General features: G+C 57.1%; 1 protein-coding gene across 1 annotated transcript in view; it reads right to left on the bottom strand.

The window, feature by feature from the left end:
• Positions 1-21,486, bottom strand: part of STX1A (syntaxin 1A) — a 66,743-nt gene extending 45,257 nt beyond the window's left edge. Inside the window, exons 1-3 of the mRNA XM_017839153.1 lie at positions 21,398-21,486; positions 7,298-7,375; positions 6,046-6,145 (exon numbers count right to left, since the gene is read on the bottom strand). Of these exons, the coding sequence (XP_017694642.1) occupies positions 6,046-6,145; positions 7,298-7,375; positions 21,398-21,427 (208 nt within the window). The 5' untranslated portion in view covers positions 21,428-21,486. The remainder of the gene's footprint in view (positions 1-6,045; positions 6,146-7,297; positions 7,376-21,397) is intronic.
• Positions 21,487-26,755: the final 5,269 nt, after the last annotated feature.

Below are 26,755 nucleotides of genomic sequence, written 5' to 3'. Positions count from 1 at the left end.
CGAAAATCGATTGTAAACAGACTCAGGCTGTAAATAAGAAGATGGGTCCTGACCACCATCCTAGAGCAGCCCTTCAACAAGGATTACTGGCAGGAGGAACAAAACTCATCCAAGATGGAGCTGGAGCAGTGCATGCAAGGGTGACAAAAAGCATCTGTGTGACATGGGGACAGGAGGCAGCCACCCGAGGCAGCCTGAGGACAGCGTGGCACTGCCACAGTGGCCATGGGCACTGTTAGCACTGCATTGCTCAGGATGTCCGGGCCAAGTGAGGTGTTGGAGACACTCTGTGGGAGCTCCTGGATCCCCTGGTGGGCAGAGGAACCCAGTCCCTGCACCAAACATTCCTCCAGCCTCTACATCACATGCCAGGTCTGGTACAAGTGCAGCCAGAGCTGCACTGAGCACAAGTGCAAAGACAGGCTGAGAACACTTTCCCTTAGGGACCTGCCTGGAGAAGGGAGAAGCAGGATGCAGGGAGGCAGGACGCTGAGAGCCACGGGGGCAGATGGCACCTGCTCCCCCTGTCCCCATGAGCGCCTGCTCTGCTGTGGCTCTGCTGCCACACCGTGCCCTTCCCACCCCAACGAGGCTGCTGGTGGGGACCATGACATCCACCAGCTGCACTGGTGTGTCTCCCATCCCCAGTCCCACCCCAGGAGCTGCAGGAAGCAACCAGAACCATCCAGCCTCCCTGTGCCACTCATGAGTTTGTCCATCAAAGCCGCTTCACACCTTGCCATCCAACCAGGCCAAGGGCAAGGTCCTGCACTGGGTTGGGGCAATCCCCTGTGCCAGCACAGACTGGGGAATGGATGGAGGGATGGATGGATGGATGGATGGAAAAGAAAAAAGAAAGCCAAGTGTCTCCTGGGCTGCAGCCCCAGCAGTGTGGGAGGCAAGTGAGGGAAGGGATGCTCCCCCTCTGCTTCAGTCTCCTGAAACCCCCTTAGAGTTGCCTTCAGTTCTGGGGTCCCCAGCACAGGATAACAGTGTTAAACTAACGAGGTTGGGATCAGGTTGGACACAGGGAAGAAATGTCAGACCAGGAGGGGCTGGCACAGGTTGTCCAGAGAAGCTGAGGCTGCCCCATCCCTGGAAGTGTTCAAGGCTAGATTGGACGGGGCTTGGAGCAACTTGGTGTAGAGAAGAGTGTCCCTGTCCATGGCAGGGGGATTGGAACAAGATGATCTTTGAAGGTTCCCTTCCAACCCAAACCATTCTATTCACCACTTTGTGAATCTGTTCCTGCTTCAGGCTAGACCTGAGCTGGATGTGACTGGGGCAGGGACAGCTCCAATAAGGCTGCAGACAAGAGGTGAGAGCAGCAAGGTGAATGGGAGGACAGGTTGCTTTGCTTTCTGCGTCCAGGACATGCCCAGACACCTTTTGCCAGGTTCCTTGCTTTGCTAGGGCCTCATTTGCTTCACCACAGCTCCAGCTCCCCTTGCCTCCTTCTTCAAGGTCTGCTGAAGTCTGGGCTAGCTCTGACTTCCCATCCCAGGGAAGCTGGGACAGGCAGCAGAGAGGGTGGAAGAGCAAAGAGAAGGCAGGAGAACAAAGTCAGGCTGAAACCCTTGTCTGTCCTCTCCACTGCTCCTCCCAGAGGAGCATCAAACAGTCCTGAGCCTGCAGCCTCCAACACACTATGACTGGTCTTCAAGGAAACCTCCTCCCTGCCCTGGTGGGACCAGGGACCAGGCACCAGGGGGAAAGTACCCTCAGAAAAACCACTCCATGGTGGGAAGTGGAGCTGAGAGGGCAAAGAAAGTCATGTCCAAGGAGAGCAGCTCCACCAGGAACCAGCTCCAGCAGCACCTGAGCAGCAGCTCCTCGGGGCACAGTGGGCTTCCCACTGGGACACACACCAAAAGGACTGCTGAGACGTGAGGTTGTGCTTACAGGAGAACATAGAGATGTCTCAGAGGGGTCCAGCCAGTCCCTCTGCACCCAGACAGCTCCAAATTGCCTTTTTGGCACCAGCCAGTGCTGCCTCAACACATCAGACAGAGGTGAGCAGCTACAGTTTGTCTCCTTGCTCACCTGGCACGCCTCTCTGTCAGGAAATGGTCTGGTAGGAATAAGAGAGGCCACTCTCCAAGGAACTCAAATCTCCTCCAGCAGCCAGAGAGCCAACAAAGTCACCCCAGCCCTGCACCCTGGTGTCAAACACCACCACCTCGAGCCTACATAGCTAAAATTATGAAGCTGGAGGTCAAGTTTCACGGAACTGAACCTCCCCTTTCGTCCTGGTGTAGCTGTAATGGACCTACTTCCAGGTCTGAAATATTTATTGGGTCTCCCGAAGCCTGCGGAGATGGGCTGAGCTGACGGGCTGACAGACACGACTTGGGATTTGAAGATTTCCGTTCCCAGAGGCGATTCATTGAGCAAACAGCATCCCTTACATAACGCAGCACCGGGAGCGGCGGAGGGCGGCCACTGGCGGGATGTGATGCTCGGAGAGGAGGAACGGCAAAGGAATCCTTCCCGACCACTCCAGGAAAAAACTAAACATTATTCCACTCCTCGCTGATTGGAACACCACCCAAAGCCACCTCCTCTGGGATGTGACCCGGACCGAGGAGGACCGGCCCTGCTTCCAGCGCCAGGAGCAAAAACAAGCGCCGCAGCTCAACGGGAAGGATTTTAGGAACGGATTTACCAGGAGCTGTGACTCAAATCTGGAGCAGCAGCAGCAATGGCCCCAGCTCAAGGAGAAGCACAGCCCCTCAGCTTTCCCAGCCCCACCGTGACACTGCCCAGCTCAGCGGGGAGACCCTCCCTGTGCCCCCGCAGCCGGATGCGAGTCTGTCAGAGCCCAGGCAGGGGCTGTCACCTCACCGGCTCGGTGGCAAAGCCAGCCAGCTGCCCACCCACTGGGCTCCAAAATAAGCCCAAGCAGCAGTGGCAAGGCAGATCCAAGAACAGTCTGTGCAGCCAGAAGAGGGATCAGCGGGGAGGGGAGGGATGAGCCTTTCTGTGAGATGCGGATCCAGCCCTGCGCCTCTGCCGCACGCCAGGCAGGTGGGTAAATCCAGGTCTCACACAGACACACGGACCTCAACTTCTCCTGCAACAGCAGAGCACCAAGGGCTTGCAGCTGCCTAAGCACAGACATTTAAGAAGTAGATTCCAGTGGGATTGCACCTGTGGAGTCCCTCTCCTCTACCAGTGATCCTGAAACAGCAACAATTCACCCAGCAGCCACTACACATCCCTCCATCCATCCCTTCACTCAGTGCTCCAACAGCAACTCCAAACACTGCCCATCCATTTCCCAAATTACCAGCCCAGCTCTGTCCCAGTCTTCTAAAGCCCCACTCAAAGGTTTTCCAGCTCCAGGAGGGACTTGCTGGTGGTGTTTAAGGAGTTTGTATCTCTGACAGAGAAGCTACACCCACACCAAACCAAGCTGCACAGCACATGTGCCTCCAGACAAGAATGAGAAGTCTGTGACTTCCTTCTGATTCCCTGGAGGAACACTTCCCATCATCTTGCAGTGAAGGTTCCACATGATGCTAAAGTGCTTACAGATCACTAAGAAATAACTTAAGAGGGCACAAGCAGCATCCCAAATCCCTGCAGAGAGCAATGTCTTGCCCTGATGGCCATCCCAGACATCATTCCTTGCTATTGTAAACAGCAAACATCAGTGAGCCACCCCAAAACCAGCCTCTCACCACCTACACTTTAGTGCTCTTTGGCTCCCTCCCCCTCCCATGCCTCATGGGAACCTTGCTTCTGGATTTCCAAATTAATCTCAATAAATTCACTGCCCTGGGTTACAACAAGCTTCTGCATTAATGAGCAGGTTCTCTGCATGCTCAGGAGGAGCACAAGAGGGTGGGGGTGAGGCTGCCAGCACAGACAGACATGGACCCGGCAGAGCAGGTTCAGAGGAGGCCACCAAAATTGTCCAAGGCCTGGGACAGCTCTACCACGGAGAGAGAGTGGGAGAGCTGGGGCTGTGCAGTCTGCTGGGGAGACCTTAGAGCCCTTCCAGTGTCTAAAGGGGCTCCAAGAGAGCTGGACAGGGACTTTGGACAAGGGATGGAGAGACAGGACAAAGGGGAACAGCTTCACACTGATAGAGGGCAGGGTTAGAGGGGATATTGGGAAGAAATTCTTCCTTGTGAGGATGGTGAGGCCCTGGCACAGGTTGCCCAGAGAAGCTGTGGCTGCCCCATCCCTGGAAGTGTCCAAGGCCAGGCTGGACAGGGCTTGGAGCAACCTGGGCTAGTGGAAGGTGTCCCTGCCCATGGCAGGGGGTTGAATTGGATGAGCTTTGAAGGTCCCTTCCAACTCAAACCACTCTGTGATTCTAAGTCTATCCACCACTGATCAGTCCTGCTGCACCACAATACTACAGAACACTGATTTCTGAATGTGTGGACTCTTCTTTTGCTGCCCAAACAGTTCTCGGCATAACAAACTGAATTCTCTACAATACCAAGGCAAGGTAACACTGTAAAACAAAACCAGAAGCACTCCCAACGTTGTGGAAGCTTCTGGAAGCCACAGCAACATCACTGCATCCTGTTCACTGCAGATCTCAGACTTTTAAATAGATTATTATGCTTTTAGGCCACGAGTGCCCTTTGCAGCCCTGAGCAGACCCCGTGCCACTGCAGCAGCCAGGAGCAGTGACAGCTCTTCCCTGAAAACCCCCAAACAGGAACACTGCAACATCTTACAGTGCAAGCACAAGAGCCTGGAGGATGATTGAGCAACAGTCTGGGACACGTGAATTCCCTCGAGAAAATCCCTCGCTTCCAGGCTTGGCTAAGGAAATTTTAGCTGAGGAGCAGCTGCCAGGAGAGGGAAGCCTGAGACAACTTAGGAAGGGCCAGTTCTTCCAAGTAATTACAGTATCTACTGATTTGACATGGGCTGGACGCAAGGCAGTGTGTGTGTAGGCACCCTCCTGGGGCCTCTAGGAACAATTCCACCTGCAGACATGGAATTGCACTGAGCAAACGAGGAGAAGTTGATGGGAGAAGGGTAGACGGCAAGAGAGAGACCTGGTCTCAGCTTTCCAGCCCCCAAGCACCCCCCTGTGCCAGCCTGGGAGCACGAGCAGCGCTCAGACCACAAAAGCAACACCTCTGCCAAGGACAAGGGCTACCAGCAGCTTGGGGCCATCCTGCATGGTCAGCCCTGCAGCACCCACCACCCCTGTGACAACACCATGAGGGAGGCAGGCAAAGGAGAGCCCACCTGGGCTCGTGGTGACACTGAAGGCTGGGTTTGGAGCAGCACAGCTGTCCCAGTGCTGTCCCTCAGCGGGTGAGCCCAGCCAGAGTCCAGCCCTGCTCCGCAGTGCCCAGCCCTGCTCTCCCTGCACAGCTCAGCTCCTTGGTCCCACCTGCTCCCCAGCCAGGCATTTGTAGACAACAAAGCTGGAAAGTCTCTGCTGACCCCACCACCCCCAGGGCCAGCTCCTCTGGCTCCCCTGGGAGAGCACTGGTCCCACCTGGGGACAGGGGACCTCAGCACCCACAGCTCTAACTCTGCCAAATCCCCCAGACTCTCAAGTGTTGCCATCTCTCGGGTGCTGTGATCCCTAACTCTGGTTCCTGGCAACAAACCTCTTCTCAGGAACACAAGACTGGGGAAGAAACAGGTCTGGAGGAGACAGACTCTTCGGCCAGCCAGCAACAAATCATCCTCAGGACAGAGAAACGGAGTTCCAAGTGCCCACCATGGGCTGCACCATTTCTGGGCCAAGCAGGTTATGGCCCATCCACAGACCCTCCCAGGCTGCCTGTGGCAAGACAACAGCCAACCAGCACAAAACCAGCCACTTGCTCTTTCCAGCCTCCACACTGCCCCATTCCTTCAGAAATCCCCCTCTGGCAGCCTTGCTGGACCCTCACCACCTCACAAGGTCTCAAAGCCGCCAATCATCCCTCCACCTTCTCCCCAGGCAGGTCCCAGCTCTCCTTGACCATCCAGCCACAGCCAGCTGCAGACACAAGGAATTCTGCCTGGCTCCAGCCCCCCCTCAGTGCCCAGCCCGTGGGACACACGGAGGTCACTCACTCTCGTCGGGGTTGGGCGAGGCGAGGATGGCGCTGTGCTTCCTCTTCACCTCCTCCACGTTCTCCGAAATTTTGTCGATGAACCCTCGAATTTCTTCCACCTGTGGAGGCAGGCAACAAGACAGGTGGTCTGTGACAGACCTGGACTTTTGGAAAGTAGAGGGATTATTGAACCCTATCCCAAAGCAACCGTGATATGTCTGAACCACAGCAAACGTCCTCCTGGATGAATATTTTCCAGCTGGAAACTATAGGACCAGTGAGGAATTGGGCCTTTGCCATCCCAGCAGCCAGCTCTGCAGTCACAGTGGTGTGACACAGACTGTATGTCCTGTAACCTTTGTGATGCACTGAGAAACTTTGGGCATTGATATAAATCGGAATCAGATCTGATTCCCAGACTCTGCCCCTCTGCCAGAACGCTGCTGAGGCTCCACAATGTGAGGCTGGCTCAGTCCCCCATTGCTCTTCTCTCCAGGGGCTGAGAAGCCCAGTTTGTTCCTCACTCCCCAGCCCAGGAAAGAAATGTTTCCCAGTAAATCCATGCTGGCATCTTCCCTGCACTTCTGTACTACAGGGAGACACCGGCATCGCCCAGAGGGGAAACCTCTCCTGTGCTCTCTGCCTGCCAGGCTACCCACCCTCCAGCTCTGTCTTCTCCTTTGGCTCACACCACTCCTTTGCTCATCTTCCTCCACCTGCACATCAGATTTCTCCCAGTCCCCACTCCATTGCCTGCATGGATCCACTTTAACACCCCCCACACACATGCCAAGCTAAGGGTGTGCTAAAAATCTGCATGCAGATCTTACAGCCACCCACATGCCAGAACACAACCTCTTGTTTGGGAATGGGAGGCACAAAATTAAATCAGTCCCATGCAGAGACTGCTGCTCCACAGAGGTGCTCTGGGGAGAGGTCCAAGAGCTGGGTGTGAGGCTCTCCTGCCCCCATCACCTGGGCATGCTGCCCTGGTGAGTTCTGGAGAAGCAGGAAAGCATCCATAGGGTCAGGTGAGCCCACCACAGCCTGAGGTCTGCAGGGAAGCCTGGTTCCTGATGTTCAGAGCATAACCCCCAAGGACCTTGAGCATCAGCTGAGCAGCACCAGCCAGGGCAGGACTCTCATCCCTATCCCAAGTGCTGCTCCCTGACAGTGGTGGGAGCCTGGACCATGGCCCCACAACCCACTCTGGCACCAGCAGAAAGGTCTGAACCAGCTTCAGAGCTGCAGTGGAGGAACAAACGTCTCACCTGCTCAAAGAACTCGTCCATGAAGCGATCCCGGTCCACGCTGACGGTGACTTCATCATCATCATCACTGTCCTTGGCCTGCAGCGACACGGAGAGAGAGAGGCATCAACAGGTGCTTCCTGCAGAGTTCACAGTTCCATTTCAGGAGCTCCTCAGGGGCATCTTCCCCTTCTCCTTTGCTCACTTACTCTCAGGGGCTGGGACAAACACCAGCCAGAGTGTGGGACACCCCGAGTACTGCCACACCAAGCACCAGGGACACTGAGAGAGCACAGAATGAACAAATCCAGAAGTGAGGGAGAGCCAAAATCCCAGCAGCCAGTGCCCCATGGCACAGCCCCCACAGCGAGCATGGGACAGGGATAAGGACACCACTGCATCCACAGGGAGCTGGAGCAGGAGCTTCATGGGCTCCCTCAGCCATGTGTGAGCACAAGAGCTCTGCAAAGAGCAGGGATGGGGAACACGAGGGATGCCACCATGGGAAACACCAGGGATGCTGCAATGGGAAAGCACGAGGGATGTCATGATGGGAAACACGAGGGATGCTGCGACTGGGAAAACATGAGGGATGCTGTGATGGGAAAACACAAGGGATGTTGCCATAGGAAACACAAGGAATGCTGCCACGGGAAAGCACGAGGGAAGCTGCCATGGGAAACGGGGGATGCTGCCATGGGAAAGCATGAGGGATGCTGCAATAGGAAAACCATGAGGGATGCCACAATGGGAAAAACATGAGGGATGCTGTGATGGGAAAACACAAGGGATTCTGCCATGGAAAACACAAGGGATGCCACAATGGGAAAATATGAGGGATGCTGTGATGGGAAACATGAGGGATGCTGTCACTGGAAAACACAAGGGATGCTGCCATGGGAAAACACGGGGGATTCTGCCATGGGAAAGCACAAGGGCAGCTGCGATGGGAAACATAAGGGAAGCCACAATGGGAGATGAGAGATGCTGAGATGGGAAAATATGAGGGATGCCATGATGGGAAAAACGAGGGATGCTGCCACGGCAAAACACGAGGAATGCTGCCATGGGAAAACAAGAGGAATGCTGTGATGGGAAACACAAGGGATACTGCCACAGGAAACACAAAGGATGCTGCCATGGGGAAGCATGGGAGATGCTGTGGTGGGAAACACGAGGGATCCTGCCATGGGAAAATAAAAGGAGTGCTGCAGAGTGCAAGAAAGGTGGGAGCGAACAGATAATACAACAGAACTAGTAAAGCCCCAGCAGGTAAATGAGGGGTTGTCCTTGTCTGCAGAAGCATGTGTGTCACTGTCACCAGAGCTGAAAATACCTCCTGTCCCAGCGAGGCGGGGGACGCCAGCTCACAGGGGAAGGAAAAATTACAGTCCTCTGCATAAGGAGACATTTAAAAGATTATTATCCAAAGCAGCTACATGATGGAGGGAAATGGAAAATTAACAGGCTGGAAAAGTTCCTTCTTACTCCATCCTCACAAGAGAGATGTAGGCAGTGGAATGGAGATTTAAGACAGGACTGTCTCTGCCCATCTCATAATGGTCCCACTTTTGCAGACAGTTACACGTCACCCTGTGGCCCCTCCACACTTTGCAGAGAGGCAGCCACTACAGTCTGCAGAGAGATGGCTCTTACTTTGAAACAGGGCAGATGAAATATCTATCCTTCCCCCTAAAACTGCCTTTTCACCCTACGGTGACTGATTTGGGCTCACCCAGAGGAGACCTCAGCTCTCAGCCTTGCCACTGCTCGTGGCACCCTTTGCCTGGATAACCCATTCATGCTTCTCCCATTCATGCTTACCCAGAGCCCACATGATCAGAGTTGCCACTATTCCAGTGAAAATCTCACCCTGACAAGGGAAAGTAGGCACGTTGCTGCCCTTATCCACCACTCTGTGGGCACAGAAGACTGTTCCCTAAAGCCCAGAATTTAGAATTTGCCCATTTCAGGTACAGTACCCCAGTGGGGCTGGGGCATGGCCAAGGCCACCAGCCTGGGAACAGGTTGGCACACTTAAGAGTTTGATGGCCACCACTAACTCATGTCCCCAGGTGTCACATCTGCACATCTGTTAAATCCCTTCAGGGATGGGGACTCCACCACTGCCCTGGGCAGCTGTGCCAGGGCTGGACAACCCTTTCAGTAAATAAATTTTCCCAGTATCCAACCTAAACCTCCCCTGGAGTAACTTGAAGTTATTTCCTTTTGTCCTGTCCCTTGTTCTATGGGAGCAGAGCCCAATCCCCCCCTGGCTCCACCCTCCTGTCAGGGAGTTGGAGAGAAGACAAGGTCCCTTCTGAGCCTCCTTTTCTCCAGGCTGAGACCCCCCCCAGTTCCCTCAGCTCCTCCTCAGACTTGTGCTCCAGACCCTGATCCAGCTCCATTGCCCTTCCCTGGACACGCTCCAGCCCCTCAATGTTTTTCTTGGAGTGAGGGGCCCAAAATGGACCCCAGGATTTGAGGTGCCCCAGCAGTGCCCAGCACAGGGGGACAGTCCCTGCCCTGGTCCCACTGGCCACACCAGTGCTGGTTCAAGCTGGGGCCTTACAGGCCCTGCAGCAGACACTGCCCTTCGCATCAGGCAGAACCCAGCTCCTTCCCTGAAGCTTTCTGCATTCAAAATTCAGCAGCAGTTTGCTCTCACACCAAGTCCACACCACCTCTCCCACCTCCAGCTGTCACAACACGAGCACAGCTCGGCTCTGGGCAGAGCTGGATGCACAGCCACATCCAACAGCTCCCACACCTCCCCAGGGCCAGGGGCAGGATTTGGCTGTGGGCTCTCTTGCACCCCTCCTGCACCCCGGTGTCACCAAACAGCCCTGTCCCTCCTCCTGTCCCATGTCATCGCTGCTGCAGCCTCTCAAACCCATCAGAGCACAGTGACAGCTGTCAGCCCCCATTCCAGCCCTGCTGCCGGCTGTGCCATTCCTTCAGCCAGCAGTGAGCCAGGATGTAAGATCGGGTCCACCTGGGGTCAAAAACTGGTCCCAGAGCAATGCCTACACACGCTCCATTGCTCCTGGAGCATCCCAAGCATTCCCCCAGCACCCACAGCACGTGGGCAGCAGGGCTCACCATCGAGGAGGTCACAGAGCATCATCTCCTAAAGGTAGGAAGGATGTCTGCATGGATGGATTCTTGCTACGGGGATATAACCACCATCCATGTTCACATTCCAGTTTACACATCACTTGAAACCCCACATGGTTTGTGCTGTGCTTGATTTTAAGCATGGACTGCCCTTGACGAAGGTGGGTGGTGCCCAGGGCCCCCCGGATGGGCAGTTACAACACAGACCACCAGCTACACCCCTGCAAGGACCTCAGACATTGCCAACAGATGCTCAGGACACACGTTGTGAGTTATGGAAGATGCAGCTGCCAACACAAACACCGCCCTGGACACACCTGCCCTCAGGTCAGAGGATCTTTCTTTCCCCCCATCCTGCTCAGCCTCTCCATGTCAGGGACAAGGACATCCCCACCAGCACCCACAGATGGGGGGACACACGTCCTGGCAGCAGCCTCTGCCACCTCACCATGTGCCCAACAGGATGGTCATCTACAGGAAGAAGTCAAAGGAAAGATGGCTGGGAGCACCCTGTGGAGATGGATAGGGGATACTGGTGGATGACAAATGGGACATGACCCAGCCATGGGCACTGGCAGCCCAGAAAGCCAAGTGTGTCCTGGGCTCATCCCAGCTGTGTGGGCAGCAGGTGAGGAAGGGGATGCTCCTGCTCTGCTCTGTTCTCCTGAAAACCCCTGAGCTGCCTCCAGCTCTGGTGGCCCAGCAAAAGGCTGGTGTTAAACTGAGGGTACAGTCAGGTCGGACCACGAACAAGGCTGGTGAGGCCCTGGCACAGGTTGCCCAGAGAAGCTGTGGCTGCCCCATCCCTGGAAGTGTCCAAGGCCAGGTTGGACGGGGCTTGGAGCAACCTGGGACAGTGGAAGGTGTCCCTGCCCATGGCAGGGGGGGTGGGATTGGATGATTTTTTAAGGTCCCTGCCTACCAAACCTCTCTGTGATCCCAAAAAAGCCCCCTCCTAGGGCAAGCAGGGTGGGAAGCATCAAGGAGCCTCTGCAGCCCTGTACAGGAAAAGGCACCTCCAACACAACTTCCCCCGAGCCTATCCAGTTTTCCTTGCCATCATTCTGGCAGGATCTTAATTTGCCAGAATTCTGAGCCCATTTCTGAAGCCTGTGAGGAAAGTAATCCCACCATTAACTTTAAACACAGGCCTGTACTGTGACCACACAGGCCAGAGATGGGCAGCAGAGGAAGGGCAGCAGGACCCCACACTGCCCGCCAAGATGCTCCTCTCCTTGTCATCTCTTGCCTGTCCCTTCCACAACCAAAACAGTCCTGGCTCATTGCTTGAAGGGTGCCACATCCCTGCCTGGTCCCATCCCTGCTGCCCACAGCACCCTGCCAGACTCAGAAATCCGAAAGGAAGGGAATCCACCTCCCAGGGAAGGGGTTTCTGCCAAAGCCAGGCGCAGCCTGGTCGGAGGCACTCGTGGTTGAAGGCAGCTCACCCCCGGCCACACAGGGGCTGACTGACAGGCAGGGAGATGTTATTTAGGGCAGGGAGATGTTATTTAGAGTAGGCACTGGACAGGGGAGCGGCACAAAGCCCAGCCGGGAGCCCCGTGAAGAGGAAATTACACGGATGGAGCCTGCTGGTCGGGAGGGCACGTGTCACTTGTCATTTTGGGCTGGAGAAGGGCACCATCTGTCCAACCCACGTCACTGGAAACACCCTCGGTGCCACACTGCCTCAGACCCCCTGCTGTCAGGCACATCACCAGGCCCCACTGCCTCGATCCCCCAAGCCAGGGAAGCAGCAGCTGAGGAGTGACCAGGACTGGAGGAGGAGGAGGAGACGCCACTGGGAGAGCTCATGGGATGCAGGGCACTGAAGGATCAGCTGCTCCCAGCATCTCCCTCCACACCAGGGTTCACTCCAGGCACGCTGCCAGCCCTCACAACTCTCACCCCAATCTTTAAGTGTCCCCCCATGCACTGCTGCCAAGGTAGGAACGAGACTAAGACGTTACAAAGGAAACCACAAGCATCCACACAGCCGACAGTGTTTTGGCTTCGTGCACTCCAGCTGTGAGCATCCCAGGTTTCTAAAGCCACATGGAAAGCTCCTGTCTCAGTCAAAACTACCCATGGATGATGCTCAGCATGAGCAGCAAACAATTCCCAAGCCTGGGCTTGCTCACCAGCGACAGGTGAGGAGCATCACTCCTAACACTGGGCACAGGATCCTACCAGTGCCCCTCCACTCCTGCCTCAGGCACTGTCAGGCAGCACCAGGATCCTGGGGCTCCAGGCTTTGCTCCTACACAGGGTAGGTGAGGATGACCCTTTTTTTATGAGGTTTTTATTCCTCCAGCCCACTGGAGGCCGAGCAGTGGGCACCATGCCGACAGCAGGGACAGCTCCAGGATTTGCTGCCTCCCTGGCACTGCTGAGCACCAGGAGCAAGATGGGGAGGGCAGATCAGGCAGAGCTCCTCCGGCAGCTTTCAGGGCCTCACAGAGTTCAAGGTGCCCTCCACAGGAACTGAAATCCCAAGAGGAGGCAGAGCAGAGCTGTGATACCCTCCCTGACAAAGCAGAGCTGCGTGTGGGAAGACGTCCAGAGCCCTGGAGCATCCCAGCTCTGTGGGTTTTGCAACCAGCACACTGCTAATAAATGTATAACCGGGCAGATCACATCCCTGTGGTTCCAACCCGCCCTGTTCCCTCCGCAGGCACTTTCTGCAAAGGCAAAGTAGCACAGACCACCTGAAAAAACTTCATGTCTGCTCTCCTCCGAGCAGCAAAGGTGGCAGGACAAGCTGTGCAGGGTCTCTGTCACCTCAGCAGTGGCCACAGGCAGCCTTTGAGCTCCTGCCCTCTCCTGTCAGCGCTGCAGATGAATTTCACCATGTCCAAATGCATCCACAGAGAGGGAGAAGGCAGCAGAGCCAGGGCAGAGGAGAAACGGGCTTGGTTACTGCCAGGCATATCTGCACCCAGGGGATCGTGCTGACCCCTGGCATATCCCTCTGCCAAGCCCTGCCAGCACCATTTCCTAGGAAACATCTGTGCCCAAACAGGCAGTGAGCCCTCATCCACCTCCAGCACCTCACAGGGCCGGGGGTTGACCCCCACAGGGCTGGGGGCTCCCACCACACCACCTGCCATCCCCACCAGAGACAAGGCAAGCCTCACAAAAGCACAATGGAAGGAAAAAGCCACACCAGCTGCCACCCCCTTTTTAGGGACTGTTCAGTGAAGCACAGAAAGGCCTCATCCCCACGCTCCAGGATGCTGCTCGCCGGCTCCGCTCCCAGGCTGCATCTGTTTGTTTTTATTTACGGACACCTCCGCGCGGCTCTGCCCAGCCGGAGAGATTCCAGCCATCTGGGCTTGACTCGCTTCGCAAAATGACGCCCTTTCCGTGCCGAAGCCGGAGCGCCGCGGGACGCGCGGCACAGGCTGCTCCTGGGAGCTGCCTCCGAGCAGCCGTGGGTCGTGTCCCCGCACAGAGCAGCACACGGGGGTCCCACCCCCAACACCAGTTGCCTCATTTCCCGTGTCCAAGCCCCCCCAGCCCAAGGCATCGCTGCCGGCACCGGGAGCTCCCACGGCAGCTCGTTCCAACGTGCGGCTGCGCAGGGAAGGACGAGGTCAGAATAACTCAGCGGCACAGACATCTCTTCTCAGCCATCTCGCAGAGCCTACAGGACACGTAGGAGAGCGTATGGATGCCCAGATCCCTGGAAACATCCCAGCCCGGCTTTGCGATGCTCGGCAGCACAAGGGCAGCTCAGCACAGCCTTGCCTGAAGGAGCCCCAGCGTCTCCCAGCCCCTCACCCTGGGGCTGCCCTGACCCCCCACACCTCAGGGTTTGCTTGAGGGGTCTGCAGCAGCCAAAACAGGCCCTCCCCCAGGACCTCCAGGGCTGAGGTCCTGCTCCAGAGGGTTTTCAGGGAGGTGGTGTCAAGGCTGAGGGTGAGGACTGACAGAGGGTCTGCTCCTGAGAGAGAGCCCTAGAGAGCTGAACGACTTGACAGCACAATTTAAACTACCTCCAGCCTCAGCCCTTTCTGCAGACTATATAGTACAGCTGTGCACCGTGATAAACTGGCCATTCCATGGCACACAGGCCCCAACTCAGCTATGTCCAATTCCAGTATTAAATCCAGCTGGCAGCCTGTCACCAGTGGTGTTCCCCAGGGATCAGTGTTGGAGCCAGTGCTGTTTAATGTCTTTATCAATGAAGTGGATGAGGGGATCAAGGGCACCCTCACTCTGAGTTGGGTGGGATGTCGACCTACTGGAGGGCAGGAAGGCTCTACAGAGGGATCTGAACGGGCTGGCTCGATGGGCCAAGGCCACTGCATAAGGTTCAACAAGGGCAAGGGCAAGTGCCAGGTCCTGCACTTGAGTCACAACAATCCCATAAATGCTCCAGGCTGGGGGCAGAGGGGCTGGAAAGCTGGAAAAAGACCTGAGGGTGCTGGCTGACAGTGGCTGAACATAAGCCTTAAGTTACTCCAAGGGAGGTTTAGGTTGGATATTGGGAAAATTTCTTCACTGAAAGGGCAGTCAGGCCCTGGCACTGCTGCCCAGGGCAGTGGTGAAGTCCCCATCCCTGCAGGGATTTAACAGACATGTAGATGTGGCACTTGGGATATGGGTTAGTGGTGGCCTTGGCACCACTGGGATAACAGTTGGATCTTAGAGGGCTTTTCCAAACTAAAACTCTCTATAACTCTTATATTCACCAAAACCAGCCCGTACTTCCCACTGACAACTATTTTATGAATAAAAGTCCAAGGCACAAATGACTTCAGCATTCAGCAACATCTGCATGAGTCAGGAGGTGTTTCAAATTTCCAACACTAGCAGTGCAAGGGAGAACATGATTTCCAAGAGTTTTGTCCTTAGGTGTTGGCTTTCACTGCTGCAGAATCACATTCACAGGCTTTGGCACAAAGCCCAACCTTTTAATCAGAGCCCTGATCACTCTTAAACTCAGTTTTAGAAGCAAGTAGGTAAAATTCCATTAAACTCTGAAGAACAAGTGACAGAGGTGCCAGAGGTGCCACCGATCCTGGAGAGGGCAACGAGCTGAACTCACTGACCTCCTCCTGTAGTTCTGGAATGTGGACAGCACCATGGACAGCTCCCACAGCTGTGTCGCCAGGATCAACACATGAAAATCAAGGGAGTCTATAAAATGGCAATCCTTCAAACGCCCCTGCACCACCTACAAAGAGGCACTCATGGAATGTGTTGGTTTGGAAGGGACCTCCAAGGATCCTCCAGTCCAACCCCCCACCACGGGCAGGGACATCTTCCACCAGGCCAAGTTGCTCACACGGTCATGAACGCTCAAAGATGGGAATGACACTTCTTTGGTGCTCTTGCCTAGACCCCGTAAAAGAACCTCAGCACCATCCAGGTGGGACACTGATACTCCAGAAGGCAAACATCCTCTGGAAAACCAAAACTAACAGTTGTTTCATACACAAACCTGAAGTCTGACAGGACTAGAAGGAAGACCAGCAATGGCAGATAAAGACAGAGTTCATATTGACAATCCAGCAGCACAGAGCACAGCAGGAGTGCTGCAGGATGGAAGCGGACACAGCAGCAGCGAGCTCCTGAAAACTCACAGGACAACGTGAGCAGAAGACTTTACTTTTTAGTTAGTTCCCATGAAAAGAAACCTGAGTCTGTAAGTATCCACTAGAATCTCAAACACTGCACTGTTAACAGAAAGCTCAGCCTCATCCTGCAGATTTCATCACTGCGTGGCCAGGTCTGTCCCCTGCTCCTGGGGTGGACACCCAGGTGCCAGCAGCAGGGAGGAGGAACTTTCTTCAGTAGAAGGAGAATGCTGGCCTAAGAGCAAAGGAACACAATTTGTGCAGGAGATTTGGAATTTTACAACCCAGTCAGGACCCAGTCTAGTGGAAGATGTCCCAGCCCATGGCAGTGGGGTTGGATGACACGGTCTTTGAAGGTCCCTTGGTGACTGAGGGGAAGCTTTTCCTTATCCTGAGCTCTCCCCAGCTGCTGCAGCAGAAGGACTTCCCATTCTCCTCTGGATGCCTCCAAGGACACTTTTTGGCCATCAGATGTCTTGGGCTCCACTCACTACTTCCAGCACTCCTGCAAAAGGTGATGGAGGAAGAGACTCTCCTGCCTGGGGACAGTGGCTGCATCGCCACGGGAAATACTCAGAGCATCACTGAAGAAGGCTGAAAGTTGCTTCAGGATATCTCTTACGTGGGACCTGAGCACTCAGAGGTCTGTCTGCTGTGTCTGTCCCATGCCTGGAAGTGTTCAAGGCCAGGCTGGATGGGGCACAGAGCAATCTGGTCTACTGGAAGGTGTCCCTGCCCATGGCAGGGCATTGGAACAAGATGATCTTTGAATGGTCTTTCCAACCCAAACCACTCTGCGAACCCACAACACACCACAACCTGTCCCCTGCTCACAGACAAAATTCTGCTCCCTGGTTTGGGGGCCAAGGCAGCATTTCCAACACCTGCCCTGTCCCGGGCCACTGCAGACAGAGGCTCAGGCAGCCTGTGGCACGTCACCCCTGCCCTCTCCCCTTCTTCCAGCTTAGCAGAACTTTCTACTCCTCCTGCTTCCAGACTTGCCTCATTTCATATTTCTTCTAAGCAGAGACAGCCCCGCTGGCTTTGTGCCTGGTCTGGTCCTGACACAGCATCGCTCCGTCTCCGTTTCCCGTGCCATCCTCCGCTCGCCTTCCCCTCCCCACACATCTCCTGTAGGATCATCCTGCAGACTCCACGGTCCAAGGACACTCAGCTGTCCCCTGACGCAGGTGTGCTCAGGTCACCTGGAGCCAGGACAACACTGCACACTCTGTCTTCCTGGGTCTTCCACTCGGGCTCGCTCACCTCCTTTTTGCTAATACACGTAATTTTCTGGAAGTAGCAATTTATCACAGTACTTAGCTTAATGAGCCTTACTGTACATGTTCTGCCTGTAGTGATAATTTTGCATATTTCCTGAGAAATCTTGTTAACGGGGAGATACATGGCAAAACAAACATTTGTACAGCTTCCGAGCAGCTCACACACAAAGACACTGCAATTAAAACAACGAGACTGAAGCCCTTTGGCTCCAGCCCTCTCAGACATCCAGCGTGCAGACAACATATCAGGATGCACTTATCCCTCTTATCAGTCTTCAGTGCCCACAGATTGGCACCAGGTCTCAGGAGGCCAAGAGTATTCCTGCATTCACGTTGACTTCAGTGGGATCACCAAATCCCCACGCACCAGACCTGACATTTCCCAGCACACACCAAGGGACCCTGGGGCTCAGCATCCCCTCTGAGGTCTGTCTGTCCCCCAAAACCCCCATCCATCACCCTGCCAGTCCCGTCCTGGGCTGGGGACATGACACACCACCCAGAGCTGATCCAGAGGCTGGGCTTTGCCTGCTGCCATGTTTAATGCACATCAAAGGGTTTTCCCAATTTTTGGCTTGCCCTACCACCGTGTGTGCCTGCTGCTGCAAACCATGTCCCTACGGCACAGGGACACCCAGGACCCCACAAACGCTGGGGAGCACAGGAGCATCTCACACAAGAGCGTGCAGGGCTCATCTACACCCCTCCTGTCACCCTCCTCCGTGCCTGGCTGACACCCCCAGGAGCAAGGACTCACCGGTGTCTCACCCCATCCCACCCCACGGGGAAGCAGACAAAGCAGCTTCCCTGCCCTGGAGCCTGTGGAACGGGCCATGCTCCAGGGGCAGCCACAGTGCACGACCTGCCAGGGCAGCTCTGCTCCTCCCGGCCCCAAAAACTGAGCGTTCGAGCATCGCTGCCCAGCCTGGCGAGCCCGGGCGGAGCGGGGGCTGCGCGGACACGGACACGCCACACCGAGCCACCGGCTGTCACCCGCCACGTGATGGCCCCACTCCCGGCCGGCAGGCACCGACAGCAGCTGAATTATTTACGTGACCCTTGCGGCTGAACAAGAGAGCTCGGAAGCACGCAGGGCAACCGAGAGGGTTAAGAAAGGGAAGGAAGACGGCATTTAAACAAGGAAATATATCCCTGTGTCTCTAAGGTCTGTAGGGTTTTCTGCTGCGGGAATGGGGGTGGGGGGGGAGGTCTGGAAGAGATGGAGACAGACAAGACCCGACTTCTGCAAACAGCAACCGTGGTTGACTTCACATTTGTGTCCCCGGGAGAGAAAGCCTCAGTGGGAGCAGCACAGCATTAATGGGAAGGGATGGAGTGAGGTCTGGCTGTGGGTCCTGGGGCACCGCTGAAGATCTCACTGCTGCAGGAGGGGACAGGGTGGATCCTGGAGCCCACCTCGCTTCCCCTCTGGTTTTATTTTTAACACCCACCTCCCACAACTCCCACAGGCAGGAGCTCAGAGCAGGGACGTGGCTGGCAGGAGCTGGGGAGGGCAGTGTCACGGCACAAACACATGGGCGTCACTGGAGAAAGGCACCCAAAAACAGCTGCTGGAGGGGAGTGATGGGCTCAGGAGGAAAGGACCCCAGAAAAAGGTGTCCCTACCCACAGCTGGGTAGTTTGAATTGTATGGTTCCTTCTAACCCAAACCACTCCGTGATCCTATGACACTGGCACATTTCCCTCACTTCCCCCCGCTCTCAAAACATCATTCATAATTATTTTACCATTTGGACCTGTGTCACGCCCTGGAAATCCCAATGTCTCATCCAAACAGCTGCCACATCCCTGGCAGGATGGAGCAGTGTGGGACCCTCAGAGTCCTGCACACACACACACCATGTCACTGGGGTTGCTTTTGGGGGTGTTGGGAAAGGGGACCAGCTCCAGCCCCGCTCCAGATAGGTAGGAAAGACCACCCCTGGCCACAGCTGTGGCACCTACACAGGGGCAGCTGTGAGCAAAGCTCTGCTCGGCCTCGTCCCAGGCATCCTGCATGGCCCATCCTCAGCTGCTCTCCTCCACAAGAGGACATGTTTCAGCCATAAGCTAAATTTCCTGTCCCTGGTTCAGAGCAGGCCTGGGGACACGACCCCCACCAAGGGCACTGGATAAGCTCCAGTGAGTCTGATCCCAACCGGAGCCCGAAGGTTCAGAAAAGAACTGGGATTAGCATTTTGAATTTCAAGTACCATTTTAAAAATCCCATTAAGACATGGAGCTCTTGTTCTGCACAGCAGTGACCGCCCTGCATCCCCTCCTCTGCTCCAACAATGCCAACTCTTTTTATATTAATCCTTCCTTTTTATCATCCCTGGCAGAATTTAGACACTGCATTAATACAGAAAGAAGAGGACCAGGCTATTAATGAGGCAGCACAGAGAAAACAAGCCCAAACGCTCCTGACTCTCTGTCCACTGCAGCATCTCGCTCCTCCCTGGTGCCCGCCACCACGGAGGCTGTAAATCCACACTGCAAATCCACGCTGCCCACACGCTGCCCCGCTCCCTGCAGCTCTGTCAGGGGAGCACCCACTCAGATCCGGGCCATCCGGATGCCGGAAAGCAGACCTCCATCCCCAGGAGCCCCCCGGGAAGGATGCTGCACCCTCTCAGCATGAGGCTGATGAATAAGGAGCAGCAGCGGGAGTGAGGCGAAAACACGTTTTATTTTTCTTAAGGCGTATTTAAAGGAACGGAGAGATTTTAAAATACTCCATGGCATCACTTCTCAGCCAGCACCGGCTGCCAAGAGGACATTCACGAGGCTGGTTTTTACTATTATTATTAAAAAGCCTATTTTCCAATCCCATTTCACAGCCTGCGCTGGTGGTGGAGACAGAGCCCCATGTTTGGGTGCTTTCCAGGCAGAGCGAGGGGGGGGGGGCAGTTGTTCTTTATATAGCCCCTTCCTCCTCCGGCATCCACAGCCACCCCTGGGCATCCACAGTCACCCCTCGCCATCCACAGCCGCCCAATCACCCCGGCAGTCACCCCATTATCCCCAACAGCCACCCCCTCGGTCCCTTGCTGGCGTCACCCCAGCTCCATCCTCCTGTTGTTTTCCAGACCGAGCCAAACTCCCGTCCGAGCGATGCCGGTGGGATCCCTGTGGGACAGCCAGCTTGGCCACCCACAGCCGTCCCCACTGCCCCCCGCTGCACGGCATGGTCCCCCCCGCCAGGGACAGATCCCTCCTCGCTCCCAGGCAGCCCCGATGGTGAAGTAATTAAAAAACCACCAAGAAAAAGCAGCAGAGCGAGGGCCGGGGGGTGACACGGGGTGGCGCCGCGAGATTTGGGGTTCTGCGCCCCCGGCCACCCCCTCTGCTCCCACGCGTGGGTGGCAACACTCTCACGGCCCCGGGGGGAACGAGGGGGGGTCCGGGTCACGGGCACGGGGGGGCACCGGGGGGCTCCTCCAGGGATGCTCCACGCGCAGCCGCCGCCTCCTCCCACCGCCCGCGCCCCGGGACCGCGGGGGGCTCGGGGGCTCCGCGGGACCCGGCACCGGCTGCGGCCGCACCGACGCCCCGCGGACACCCCCGGTCACGGCACGGGGGGGGCAACGGCCGGTCCAGCGCGGGGCAGTGCCCCGGGGCGCTCCCCGGCCCCGCCGCAACGGCCGCGCCGGAGGATGAACACGCAAAACGGGAGCGGAGCGCGGCGGGCGCGGCACGGCCCCGGGGGGGAGCGCGGCACGGCCCCGGGGGGAGCGCGGCACGGCCCCGGGGGGAGCGCGGCACGGCCCCGCCGGCAGCCCCCGCCCGGCCCCGCACCGGCCCCAACACGCGTCTGTATCCGGTCTGCCCGCGGTGATGCCGCTCAGCCGCCGCGGCCCCCGGCACCGCGCAGATCGAGTCCCCCGCCGGGGCAACGCCAGGGGGAACCGGAGCGGTCCGCGATGATAGAATAGACCCCGCTCCCGCCGCGACACCCCGGCGATGGCCGGGGGGGCTCAGCCCCGGCCCCCCAGCCCCCGCCCAGCCCCGCTCGCCGCCGCTCGGGGCACGGCCCGCGGAGGGGGGGCCGGGGCGGCGGCGGGCGGTCCCCGATGGGGGCAGAGCGCTGCCCGCATCCCCCGCACCCACCCCCCCCGGCCGCGCCCCCCACTCACAGCGCGCAGCTCCCCGGTCCGGTCCTTCATCCTGCCCCGCCGCCGCCGCCGCTGGGAACGGCCGGAGCGGGGAGGGGCGCGCGCCGAGCATGCGCGGAGCGGGGCGGGCGGGGCGGGGGGGACACCGGGGGGACACCGGCGGGGTGGGGGGGGACGGGCGGGGGGGACACACCTCGGGGACACACCTTGGGGTCACACCTTGGGGTCACACCTTGGGGTCACACCGCGCGGTCACACTGCGGGAAGGAGGCGCGTGGGGTCTCACATCGCGGGGAGGCGACTGGGGGGGCGCAGCTACGGGCGGGTGTCACCGGGGGATCGGGGGGGGGGACACACACACCGAGGCGCACGTGATGTGTCCGTCTTGCGGGTCACAGCCAGGGGAACTCACACCCGCGGGCGTCACATCTCGGGGGTCGCACTGGGAGGGGTCCGCGCGCGGAGGTCGCAGCTGCGGGTCGCACCCAGGGGACCGGACACTTGGGGGAGTCACGTCTGGGGAGGGGGGGAGTGTCACACTTGAGGAGCCCACAGGAAGAAGTCATATCTGGAAATAACGTCGGGGGATATCGCACCTGGGGAGGCCACAGCTGTGGGACGTCACATCAGGGTGCTCTCAGGATGTAGGGGGGGCGCACAGCAGGGCAGCCCCAAGGACAGGGTCACCCCTGGGTGTCACTGCGGCAGTGGCAGCACCGGGGCTGGGGGTCCAACAGACACCACGGTTTGGGGGCACCAGCAGGAGGGGCTGGCCCTGACCCCTAGCCTGGGGACAGGCAGGGGATGTTGGGGGGACCACCCTGGGGAACCCAAACCCAGGTTTGCAGGGAGCAGGTGCCAGCAGGGCTCAAACAAACGCTACCAGTTTGCTGCTTTGGGGGAAAATGGCAGCGTTGGGGGACACCCCTGTGCCCCCTCTTTCCCCGGGACAGAGAGGAGCGGGATCTCACACAGCCGGGGCCCGCAGGTTCCTGCAGGTCCTGTAGCCAGCGGATCCAGCCGCAGGGCTACCGGTCGCAGCTCTGGCAGCCCGGCACGTGTCCAGCATCCCTGGGGTGCCCAGTGCTTGGGTACCCCCGGTGCAGAGGCTGGGGTCTCCCCCTCGGGTGTTGCGGCCAAACCCGATGCAGCTCACCCCTCCCAGCCCCGCACACAGCCCTGATCACCCCGCACAGTCCCTCAGGGCTCTGCTCACCCTGCACACAGCCCTGTTCACCCTGCAAAGTCCCGCGCACCCTGCGCTGTCCCGCAATCCCCCTAGCCCCGCACTGTCCCGCACACCTCGCACTGCCCCGTATGGCCCCCTCACCCCACACGCAGCTCCGCACACTCCTCACTGTCCCGCATACCTCGCGCTGTCCCGCACGCCCCTCTCACTCCACACTGTTCCGCACCGTCCCGCATCCCCCGCACTGTCCCGCACCCCCCTCACCCTGCACTGTCCCGCACTGTCCCGCACCCCCCTCACTGTCCCGCACTGTCCCGCCCCCCCGCACTGTCCCGCACTGTGACCCCTCCGCGGGTGCGGGTCCCGCTCTGGGACGTGGCGCCCCCTCGCGGCCTCAGCGGGGACGTGCGGGGTCGGACCCCGGTACCCCCGGGCCCCCTTCCCGCTGCTCCGGGAGAGCTCAGACCGCCGGGACAGCCCCGCCGGGGTCCGCCGGAGCCGCCCCAGCGTTCCCGTGCTGTCCTACGCTTGTTTTTTCCCCGACTTACTAGGCTCCATCCCTTTCCCACTTTTTCTTCCTCTCTAAAACATCCCATAATAAACTCTGTGCAGTCCTCCGCATCCCAAAAGTGTTCCCGGCTCCCAGACAGCCATTGTCCCACTTTCTCCAACAGGTGCCCTCACAGCAGGACCCTGGGCTGAGCCTCTGCCCGGACAGGGTGTCACTTCCTCGAGTCCCTCCACACTCACCCTTCCCCAAGGCAGGTGAGAAGGATAAAGCCTTCCAGACCCAGCTCTCTGTCCTCACCTCTCCCCAGAGCCAGGACACCACACTCTGGCTGTCCCAGATGAGACTGGGGATGGGTCTGACCATGCTTTTTTCCATCACCACACTGGAGCACCTTCCCCTGATAGAGCAAACAGCTCATCTTGCCTGTGGCCCCACACTCGGCTCCCTCCACGCTGCCACAGCTCAACACGCTGGGTGGATCTCCAGTACTAACACGGGGCTGCCAGAGCAGGGACTGTCCAGCAGGACAAGTCAGCACCCTCTTCCATACAGGACCTCGAGCAGGACCACCCCACCCCCACCTGAAGGACCTTTTTAGCCAAATCCCATCGAGAGACTCCCAATTAAACATTTTCCTCCTCTCCTAAGCTTCATGGAGTACCATGAAAGGCAGCATTCCCACTTTGCAAGCTTCCTGCCTGCTACACAACACCCTTCCCTACTTCCAGTCCCAACAGCTTCCCACCTCCAGGGAGGATGCAGGTCCCCTCCGTGCTGGGTGCCACCACCCACCTCAGGGAGCTCTGCTGTGTGGCAGAGGCTGGGACAAGGGACAGAGCACCTTCTGACACCAAGAACTGTGACACGGCTGGGGGTGTGCCCCCCGCAAGAGCCCTGGGTTCATGTGGGCTCACGGAGGGGGTCAGACAGCTCCTCACCCGTGCCGTGAGCAACAGGGGCTGCAAACTCAGGGAGCCAGAGGCACAGCTCCCTGGAACAGTGCCTGCAGCACTCAGCGTATTAATGGGCTTTCAGGTGAGTCAGGCAGCCCAAAATGCAGCAGAGAAACCCGAGGACACATGAGGAATTACAGAGGTGTTTTGAGCAGAGGCTGCAGGAGGATGGCTGGTGCGGCTGCGGTGGATCCAAGATCGATCCTGCCGTTCCTAAGGACTTCCATCAAAGAGACAGGACCACGACTGTTGATGGAAGAAAGAGCTCAGGCACGCACAACAGGGTGCAGAATTAATCCTCACCAGAAACACAGAGAAAAGCAAGGGCTTGGCTCAGAGTGAGGCTGACAGTGTGGACACAAAGGAAATCCAGAGCTCAGCCCCGAGCCGGGGCTGCAAGACCTGCAGCTTTGCTGCAGCTCAGAAACCACCTGAAGCTGCTCATTCATTCATTTTGCAGCCACTGCTGTCACTTCAGGGACACTATTGCTTTAGAGGCAGAGGACAGAGATCTTGGAGCAGCTGCTAGAAGTAATTTGTCGAGGAACAGACTGGAAAGCTGTTCAGGGAGGGACAGACCGGAGCCACTGAGCACAGCAGTGCTGGGGAAGCCAGGGAGGAGTTCTTGCTGCCAAGAACACAGGCCAAGTCCTGTGGCAAGGGAGAGGCAGGATCTCAGAGGCAAGGCAGGGATGAGGCTCACCCCAGCACCCCACTGCCCGTGCCCACAGGGATGTGCCAGGGAGGGCAGGAGCAGCGCAGGGAAAGGCCCCTACGACCATAGTCAGAAGTGGATCCAGCTGGAAGTTGCCTCTCCCTGCACGAGGGGAGCAGGGTGATTGCCAGTGGCCATTGCTCCAAATGCTTGTCTCCATGCCAACAGCCATTAAAAAGTCTCTTTTGGACAGCTAACATGGGCTGTAATCCCTTGTGCCCAAGGACAGGAGGATACTGTGCCATGCCTTTTCTGAGGACAGGACTCCTGGGGCCAATTGACATCAGGGAATGGGGACTGGGAGGATGGAGAGCCATGCCACAACCTGCAGATTTTGAGGCAGGACACCCAGAAAAGCATTGGGCTGGGGTAGAAATTATAGAAGATCTGTGCCCTGTCGGCCTGGACTGACTGAAAAAGCCAAAACAGGACAGGAGAAGGGAAAGGAAGGAGAAGGAGAGGTGACCAAGGGGAAGAGGGAGAGCACATCTATGGCGGAAAAAGTTGGACATTGCAAGTGCTCAGTGTTTCCAGCAGCAGCAGGAAACTGTGGCCTCCATCTGGTCTCTCATTCCCAGTGACATGTCCAGAGCTGTAAGAGCATCATGGTGCTCACAAGTACATGAGCAGAGGGAACAAGATCTCCCAGGCAGTGGCAGTGTTGGACTGGAACCCCTCGGAGAAACAATAACCACCTGGCAGGAATCAGGGGCTCCCTCCTTCTCCTCACGCCTCCAGCAGCAGCCTGACAACAGGCACAAGCTGCCACTGCCAGTGCTCTGCACAGGAAAATAAAACAACTGACAGGGATGATCTGTAGTCTCTATCTTCATGTAAGGAACAGGTTGAAAAACAGTCACAGTGATGCTGTGACTGAAGGAAAGCTGGGGACTAGACCTTGATGTCCAGCTCGACCTTTCTGGCTTTCTAAGGTCACATTAAGTCACGGGAAACCCACCTTTCCCACCTTCCCAAAGGATGATCCTCTCATTCTCAGGTCTGGAAAGCTTGAAACAACCTGGAATCGCACACCTCCAAGACAAGTTTCACTTTCACACATTGTAGAAATCCTCCCAACTGTTGTGAAAGTCAGATGATTTTATTTTTAAGTACAAGAACTTGTGAATAAATTATAGCGAAGTCTGATTCTGTCAGTCCTTTCTGATTTTTTGTGTTACTCCAGAAAATGATTTTGACAGATGAGAGAGAAAGGGAAGCACCTCCAGCCTACACGGCACTTGGGTGCACTTAAAAACCTGCTCGAACCAAAGCAGTGAGAGAAATTCAATCAAACCAAAGCAATCATTCCAGTGCAGGAACAGGGCACATGGACACTTATTTCTTGACTGATCCAATGAAGTGGGATTTTGCTCGGGTCAGCTCTACTCTGCCTTGCATTGAAATACTGACATTAACTGCAGAGAACGTGGGCTGCACCTTGGGAGGACAAAGCATTAATAAAATGGCAGCAGGGGGGTGAGAGGCAAAGCAACCCAGAGCTTCCCTTTGCTGCCAGGAGCCTTCCTCTGCTACTCCAACCCCGTGGCTAAAATTAAAATATATTGATCCAACAATCAGCCTCTGGTAGTTGTTTGAAAACGACCACTTAAAGCCCGTGGTGCAAATAAAATACTCCTCTCCCTCCCCACACACCAGGCAGAGGAAGGACAAATCTTCTGCCTGGGGCTGCAGCTCCACTGTGGACACAGCCCTGGGTCCTTCCCAAACACCCCTCCCGATGCACACTCCAGAATCCTTCCCACATAACCCTCCCGATGCACATCCCAGTATCCTTCCCCAACATCTCTCCTGGTGCACATCCCAGAATCCTTCCCAAATACCCTTCCTGGTGCACATCCCAGGATCCTTCCCCAACACCCCTCCTGGTGCACATCCCAGAATCCTTCCCAAATACCCTTCCTGGTGCACATCCCAGGATCCTTCCCCAACACCCCTCCTGGTGCACATCCCAGAATCCTTCCCAAATACCCTTCCTGGTGCATATCACCAG

This window comes from Lepidothrix coronata, unplaced genomic scaffold (genome assembly GCF_001604755.1).
Source record: "Lepidothrix coronata isolate B3197 unplaced genomic scaffold, Lepidothrix_coronata-1.0 Scaffold380, whole genome shotgun sequence".
Classification (NCBI taxonomy): domain Eukaryota; kingdom Metazoa; phylum Chordata; class Aves; order Passeriformes; family Pipridae; genus Lepidothrix; species Lepidothrix coronata.
This window is presented reverse-complemented; position numbering and strand designations above follow the sequence as displayed.